Below are 8,346 nucleotides of genomic sequence, written 5' to 3'. Positions count from 1 at the left end.
AGCTAAACTGTGCACAGCTCGGCGAAAGTGCCTTAAATTCACGGCCTCTGGGGTTTTGTTATGAAATCAGAAATGGAAAAAGAAGGGAAAATCATAGATAAGCTGGTCTGGGTGCTGTTGGTCAGTACCTTGCTCATATGAATGTGTATAGTCAAACTCCTGGTGCTTTTTTGACATCGTGAAGCAGGTCAAGAGTGGATATTTATTAATATTTGAAAAATAAAACCTGTAGCACAAGTGCTGCCCTATGGCTTAAACTGTAGTGGCAGAACTGGATGTCTAGGGTCAGGGTAAGGTGGAATTTTAATCTGATTCCAGGAAACAAACCTGATTAACCCATCGATTTACTTCCTTGCTGCTGTTTGGCATTCTCACAGTGAACATCTTTCCACCATAGAAAAAGACACCAATGGAGATGCTTTGTGGGTTTGGTGTTATCCGTCCGTAACAGCTGAACTGAGGAGTCTATTGCTGCGAAAGTGCTGCCTTACGGATGAAAATAAATTGCTTCACACATTTGTATTTGGCCAGTATAAAAGGTTGTGGTTCTACATCACAACTGTGGAAGTTCAAGATTCTCCAGCCTTGAAAAAGGTAGGACCTGTCCGATTGGGTTTTTGGTAGAGTGCGGGAGGGATTTGTGCAGAGCTTCCTCTGGCAGTTTAAGCCATGTTTTCCCATTGTATACTGTGAGAAAGGGAAGGGATTCGAGGCTCTGTGTGCTCACAAATGCAGCTCTTACCCAGCTAACCAGTCCACATATTAAGGTTTTCACCAAGGTGTATATTGGATGGAGGTGCAGAGAGATTGAGATAATCATTATGCAATTTAGTTTATATGTATTAAAATGGAGATGTTATTTCACACCGTTGTTTCTAGTTATTCTGCATTTCAAGTCAGCAATTTTTTTGTCCTCTTTTTCTGTCAAAAAAGGTCTACAAAGGTTCTTTTATAGTGTCCAAAATTTTGCTCATATAGAACTTGATGGATTTTTTTCCCAAAGGGTCAAGTTATATGGGTACTTTCTTTTCTGCTGCATTGATAACTGAGATTGCAAATATGCTTGTATCTTGTATGCTTTCCCTGTTATGAAGATCATTAAATTGTCTGTTAAGTTCATTCCATTTTCATATCTTATGCTATATTGTTAAGTAGAAATATAATGTGGTAACTTTGCATGGCCACAGCAGAATGTTGCTTGCCTTTCCTCACTCCAAGCTTAAATCTCCTATGAATTTTAAAGGTGTTTAAAAAAAAAAAGAGAGAGAGGAAAAAATACCGTGTCCCAGTGCTGTCTCTGGCAGTGGGAGATGCTATTCAAGGAGGACACGTGAGCCTGGTCATTGTCTGCAGACTTTTAGACTCCTACTGTCCCAGCCCACAATCATTCAATTAAGGAAGTTAAAGAGTATTTCTGTTTGTGGGCCTGCTATCTGTGAATTTTTTTTCGCGTCTCTTTCTAAATATGTTGATGCTGTCTGCCTCCACAGCCTCCTTTGGCAAAAAATTCTCGAGTTTCCTACCTGCTGCGGGGAAGAAAAATGCCTTCTCTCTCTTAAAATAATCTAATGAGATTAAAAGAAAGCAACTCTTATAGAGTAGATTAAATAAAAGATAGTATGTACTAGATCTGACTCAGTGGAAATGAGTCACTTAAGAAATCCATTAACCAGACCCTTTCTGCAGTTAGTAACTTGGATCTGCTGCTACCGCTCACTTTTTTTTTTAATTGAAACACTGTCAGAGTATTGCAGTAAATTCAATAATGTGAAAAAACCTGTTCATACAGGGTCATTAAATAAGCTGTTTATTGTTCTGCATGTGTATCTTGCCCAGGTGACCCACTTCTCCATTGTTCTGACGGCCAAAGACTTCAACCCAGAGAAATATGCAGCCTTCACTAGGATACTGTGTAGGTCTGTATAAAGGTTTTGAGTTACTGCTGTGTTCATGTTTTGATCTTGCCAAGGAAAAAGATTAGATTTCATTGTGTTGTGTTTGCATTTGGTCTAACAATGTGCTGGAAATTCAGTCCTACAAACTGAACCAGATTTATATAAATCCTTAATTTGAGCTTCATATCTTGAATTCATGCAGTAAGTGTGGGGTGAATGTCAGGTGCCCAGTAGATGTTAACATGTCTTCTACAGACACGCCACCACCACCCCCCACACACTCATTTTCTCTTTCATATTTTTAAAAAGTATAAACATTTGGGAAGAGGTCAGTGCTGTTTAGTCAAAGGTCACTATGTGTATGGTGTACAACTTGCATCCCTCCACACCACCTCTACTACAGACACTTCCTACAGCTCCTCTGAACTAGGCAGAGCACCCAGGGCCTTTTTTGCTTTTCCTCTAGGAAGATGAGGGCCCTCTGCCTCTCCAGGTCTGTGGCTCTGTTTTCTCCCTTCTTCTAGAAAGACTGCCATCTTCTTCCCTTGTCCCATGTACTGACTTCCCTCTACGTCCCCATTGTCATGATCTTCCTCTGCATCTTTCCTTTGGTTTTCCTTCAGTTCACAAATCAGTTGGCTCCTGGTTCTTCATACCAAGAGTATTCCCTCAAATTTTGTAGTTAATTTGATGCAGTTGTCAGGTTGTTACATCACTGACTTGGGAATGCCATCAGGGTTACCAGTTCTGTAGGGTATTGAAAAATTGAGATTGTTCTTTTTCATGGATGTATGAAATACTTGGATTGGCTGTGAATCACATTAATGCTGATTTATAAAGTAATACTTTTTTTCCAAATCCAGGATGGATTCCTCTAATTGAGTTTCAAATGTGACATAGCTGCATACCATAGCTAATATGGAAAACAGGTAGCTGAGAGCTTCAGCACTATTTCTGAAGTACCTTAACCTGTAAAATAGGTTATGGTGTCTCTGCTGTCTGGAAGACAGCTAAAAGTGCATGGATTTTGTTAGTTTTTTTATGAAGGACATATGTGTATATTTTTCTTTCATCATTTAACAAAGTACAGAAGAATGCCTAATGGTACTTGGATAATAAATGAAAAACTAGTTATATTACTGCATGTAGTTGCAGGAGTTACTGTAGGAGTTGAGTTTTCATAAAGCAGGTACCTTCCAAGTCTGCAAAGGATCCTCAATCTGGACACCTGCTTACACCTTTGTGCTATGTTTCTGTGTTGGCTCTTTCATAAAATAGGAAACTCAAATAAAAATACAAGGTAGTCTTTAATCCTAGAAGGCAGACATGTTTTTGTGTGCATGTTGAAAGACTTATAGTTCAGTATGTAAAACCTCAACCAAATGTCCAAAATAAGAATACTTGCCAATAATATTGCTATTTGTGATACTGTGATTTTTTTTTTTTTTTCATGTATCTGCTGGTACTGATTGCAGACAAAATACCAGACTCTTTCTTTTCACGCAGAATCTACCTGAAGCATGGAAGTCCAGTTAAAATGATGGAGAGTTACATTGCAGTACTTACAAAGGGGATCTGCCAAAGCGAAGAAAATGGATCTTTCCTCAGCAAAGATTTTGATGCTCGAAAGGCTTATCTTGCTGGTTCCATCAAAGGTTATTACCAGAAGTCTATATTCGAATTTTTTTATACAATATAAAATACAATCCAGTTTTCATATGTACTTCAAGTAAATAGTGTTAATCGTATTATCTGTGCTGTTATTAAGCTTGTTCAAAAAACAAATTATAATATCAGCATGTATATCTTCTATAAAATAATTTTTCCTCTTTTTTCTAGATATAGTATCTCAGTTTGGAATGGAAACAGTTATCTTGTATACAGCACTGATGTTAAAGAAGAGAATTGTAGTGTACCATCCTAGAATAGAAGCTGTCCAGGAGTTTACCAGGTACTTTGTTAATCCCTACTTCCCCCACCATCCCCCAAAAGTCCAAACTTCGTTGAGAGAAATGTCCATATTTTAGGGAAAAAATATCTTTATTAAACCTGTTTATTGCAATCCTGCTAAGTACCTCTTAAGGCTTTAGACATATTTTCATTAGCTCAGAGAAATGTAACTCTAGAATGAGTGATAAACTCTGCTTGCACTGATAGAAATCTGTAGTTCATGTATATGCATGCCAAATGAGACTTAGTCATACTAGTTCTTTCTTACGCATTTCATGCTGTGAAACTTCAATTAGTATAGGTAAAGATCTACTGTATATCAAGTACAGATCTCATTTCCCTAGGACTTTGCCTTCTTTAGTGTGGCATCGACAAGACTGGTCAATTCTTCATTCATATGTACACCTAAATGAGGAGGAAGTGGAAGCCTTAAAAACCTGCACAGGTAGTGATAATTTATTAATTGAAACTGAAATTAAACTGTTTATATTTTTTCTTCCTGCAGTGTCTTATACCAGTGCTCTTTGAGGAAAAAATGGTTATTTTGCTATTCATGCTACTGTTCAAAGTTAAACCATATTATTTTCTTTAAAAAAAGCAGATCAACTAAACAAGTATGTTAGAAGATAACTGGTTAATCTGGTGTTTCTGGGCAGATCCACATCAGTCTATCCCTAATTGCAGATGCAAAGCAGCTTTGAGACTTTTTTGATGTTGTGATCAGAGGCATTGAAAGTCTTACTGTTGTACAGAATCGGCTCACTTTAGATTAGCTACTTGCTTTCCAACTTCTACACATAGCTAGTTACTTCATTTTTAGGATTTTTTTTCCTTACTTGTTTTCGGTTCCTAACTCTGAAGTTCCAGATCTTTGTTCTGACTGCTGCCAGTGAAATCTCTGGCTCCTAATCACAGGTAGACTTTACCAGCTATGTAGGAGTTTGATCTGTGTGATACACTGCTGTGTATGTGTACTATGTAACGCATAATCCAGGAAGAGGCCCTTGATTTATGCAAAGGTTAGCATGACACATAATGTGGAAATTAAGAGGCTTCTCTATATGGAGTAATGAGCAAAAAGACTACTCATCTTCAATATTTCTGCTGTGTTACCAACAGTGCTTGTTTCAGCTCGCTAAATTATCTTACACAGAGAAAAGCTGCTCTAAGTTTGCTTACCTGGAGTGCTATAAATAAAAAAATCTGCTGGTTTTATTCCTCGGTTCCGATCTAATACTGACTTAGGCAGTGACAAGGGGCTCCTGAGTGGAGATTGTTTTGAAGAGGAAGTTCAGTGGTTTTTCATTTGCAAAAGAATAATTTTAATAGAAAGGTAGAAAGAGTTTAAAAATTCAAATTGATAACCCTTTTGTATTGCATGTTTTGTTAGGGTTTCATCCATGATTAAGGAAATTTTAGAAGCTGATTTTTAAGCTTATCAGCAGCGAAGCATTCTGCTGGACACACTTATCAAATGGCTGATAATGTCAAGAGAGGAACCTCTTGAATCCAATGAGTATTGGGTCAAATACTCTTAGAACAGACTTTTAGGACTGTGATTTTCCACAATATCTGGTTTTGGTTTTGTTTATGAAGATTTTGATCTTGTCAAAATTTTGCTCTCCAGGTTACATTGCTGGATTTACAGATTCTGAAGTGAACAGTAGACCAGACCTTTATGATGTGTATGTGAACTTGGCAGATAGTGAGATCACTATTTCCCCTGTAGTAAAAGGTTGGTTGCTTTTTATGTTTTGGATTTAAGGGCCGCTTATTCTAGACTTGATAGTAACTGCTGAATCTCGCTGTACATCAAGCAGTCTTGATCCTTCTTCCATCCTGAAAAGCCAGCATGTAAGCTTCTGTCTTTCAGTTTTGTTGAGACCCTGGAAGACTGGTGAAGCTTGGAATTTGGAAAGATGTGCTTCGTCTTCCAAAAAATGTACAACTGAAAAGTAAACATCTTATGTTAGACAATTAGATGGAAGAAACATTCACCTGAGGGTTGCTGAATGCAGAGATACAACATGAGTCTTCAGAAAAACATTGCACTAAATACTTGGAGATTGGGGACTATTTGAAAGGAAAGCTTCTATGTTCCTTGTCATCTTGCAGTTTCTTGTCATCTGCTTAGGGCTGCTTTAGAGGTAGACAATTCGACTGTGCCAGCATGGCTGTTGATACATCAGGTTGCTGCCTTTACCAATTTATTTCAAATGGCAGTTGTGAAGAGGACTCCTTCTTTTTGGCTTGTTATTCATACGCATTTCTAGATATCACAGAAACAGTCATTTTACATGAATGTGTGCTGTTTTTTTTTTTTAATGCAGAGGCAATGACAATGGGAAAACTTCACAAAGAAATTGGACAACTAATTGTTCAATCTGCAGAAGATCCAGATAAATCAGACAGCCAAGTTGTTAAGGTTAATATTTTATTTTTATTTTTAAATCTAGTTAAATTACTTCTATCACTAGCTCTTGATAGAAGGAAGGGAGCAGGAGGAAGATTGTCCCTGGGAATAAGTTGATATCTTGTACCCTCTGCCTTCTTACAAATGAGCATTTTTATTCTTCATACAGGTTTTTAAGGGTGACATACTTTATGGTTTATATTATCTCTTGGGTAACAACATTGCTGAAGAAACTTTAGAAATTGCATTGATTATACACTAATCTTCCAGTAAAGGCTTCCAGTAAAATTAGTTTCCCAATTTTATTCTGCAAAGCACGTATTTTGCACATTACCTTGTCAATACCTTTTGAAAAAGTCCTACTGAGATAGGGCTTCTCAGCTATAAAACCTGATTTTTATGATTATGTTTTTTGCACTTCCTCCTCTATCTAAGAGGTTATTGGACTTTTTGCAACTGAGCGACTTAGTCAAAATAGCTCAGTTAAGCTAGGAGAGGAGCCTGTGGAGTGGCTGTGCTCCCTTTATTCAACATCACACAAGAGTAGACTGAAGAGCTATTGCAAGTTTGCCTTGAAATAAATGGGGTCTTTATTTAAAATGAATGATTTATTTATCATTATTTTCTTTTTGTTCTTTATTGATTTTTTTTTTTTTAAATAAGGGTATGTTAAAACATTAAAATAGCTAATACTGTATTCACGGTTGCTTGTTTTTCTGTTCTTCAAGGATATTTCTCTGAAGACAAAAGAAATCTTGGCTACTTTAGCCTCACTTACTGAAGTTTCCGATGGCAGTGAAAAACCAACCCTTAATTCTGGGGCCCTGAAACAAAAGCGATTTCCACCAGCTACAGAAAACTTTCTTTTTCATTTAGCAGCTGCTGAACAAATGCTCAAAATCTGATTTTGATGCACTGCAGTGTTATGGACCAATTCAAAAATACTGTCTTTGCCGTACAGATAGGAATACCTGATATTTTATATGGGAAAATTAAAGGTATAAGAGCGAATGTTATATTTACCATGATATAATGCAGAATATCAGAGCTTGACCTGGAACATATGGAGGCATATTTGGGAACATTCCTGGTGTCATCTTCCCCAACTATAACTTTGTATATATGGCTCCTGTATTTCATATCACAGTGTGGGTGCATATACAAGTAGTATGTGCCTGTGTGTCCAGGCTGTGCCAGACGTTATTAGAGTGGCCGTTTGTCCTGCAGGTTCCAGATGTTGGACAGCTCTGGTTTTGTTCTGTCTTGTCTTCTTGGGGTCTGGAACATGGGCTGCAGCACACCTGCTGTAAAACCAACGCGGTTTGGATGTGCTCGTCTCTGCACAGGGATACATTGAACACGCAGTTGGCCTGAGCGCTCATTCTGGGCTTCCAGGTATGTCAGCCTGTCAGATACCGCTCTTGCTTTGGACTGCCTGATACCTGGAAATCCCAAATAAATGGACTAGTTCTCTACTTTCTACCTGAAAGTGTCTCGGTGTAAAAAAGGGTGTCTGGGACGCGGTAGCCTTACTATATAAAGGAAGAGGTATTTTAAAGCTCAAGTGGGAGTTGAGCACCTCTTTTGGACTCTTGCCTTAGAGATTTTCCCCCTTTCACTCCATCCCATGCTTCTGATGGAGGGAAAAGAGAACAGGATTACTATATTTAAAGTGGGTCTTCCTAGAGGGTCACAGACAAGTGCTGCTTTACAGCTGGAGTCATTTAAGAAGTTGTTAGGGTTCTCCACTGAGAAGATACCTGGGCATTCATTCCTGATCCATCTGACAGAAAATCAGATGAGTTAAAGCCTAATGGACTAGAAATGTTCAAATGGCCAGGTACCACAGGTAGAGCACCAACCGCTTAAACTGCTTGAGCTGTAACACACGTACTCTCTGATGGTGCTCTGTGTAGACTAAATGTAAATGGAAACTTTTGAAGTAACAGTGAAAAATGGGAAATAGTTCAGGGAAAATTAAAATTTGCCTAGTTGTTTGGTTGCATAGCAGGAAGTCAAGAGTGTTTTGTTTTTTTTTTTTTTAATTGAGCAGCCTGAAACTAACTGCTTTGTAATCTTCTGGGAAGA

At 37.9% G+C, this 8,346-nt stretch overlaps 1 protein-coding gene across 1 annotated transcript; it reads left to right on the top strand.

Moving 5' to 3' along the window:
• Positions 1 to 399: 399 nt before the first annotated feature.
• Positions 400 to 7,280, top strand: FAM45A (family with sequence similarity 45, member A). Its single transcript, XM_010297522.1, has 9 exons — positions 400 to 422; positions 532 to 594; positions 1,837 to 1,916; positions 3,402 to 3,550; positions 3,735 to 3,846; positions 4,190 to 4,290; positions 5,473 to 5,580; positions 6,176 to 6,270; positions 6,987 to 7,280. The coding sequence occupies exons 4-9, from the start codon at positions 3,433 to 3,435 to the stop codon at positions 7,161 to 7,163; spliced, it is 711 nt and encodes a 236-aa protein (XP_010295824.1). The 5' UTR covers positions 400 to 422; positions 532 to 594; positions 1,837 to 1,916; positions 3,402 to 3,432; the 3' UTR covers positions 7,164 to 7,280.
• Positions 7,281 to 8,346: the final 1,066 nt, after the last annotated feature.

The sequence above is a fragment of the Phaethon lepturus genome, unplaced genomic scaffold (genome assembly GCF_000687285.1).
Source record: "Phaethon lepturus isolate BGI_N335 unplaced genomic scaffold, ASM68728v1 scaffold52001, whole genome shotgun sequence".
NCBI classification, from domain to species: Eukaryota; Metazoa; Chordata; class Aves; order Phaethontiformes; family Phaethontidae; genus Phaethon; species Phaethon lepturus.
Note: the sequence above shows the minus strand (reverse complement) of the source record. Positions and strands in the feature narration are given on the sequence as shown.

Bases quoted from the DNA above. Each gene is read 5' to 3' on its own strand.
- FAM45A (XM_010297522.1), top strand. From the start codon at position 3,433: ATGATGGAGAGTTACATTGCAGTACTTACAAAGGGGATCTGCCAAAGC. The intron at 4,291-5,472 runs GTAGTGATAATT...TTTGCTCTCCAG, and splicing joins AGCCTTAAAAACCTGCACAG to GTTACATTGCTGGATTTACA. The intron at 6,271-6,986 runs GTTAATATTTTA...CTGTTCTTCAAG, and splicing joins CAGACAGCCAAGTTGTTAAG to GATATTTCTCTGAAGACAAA.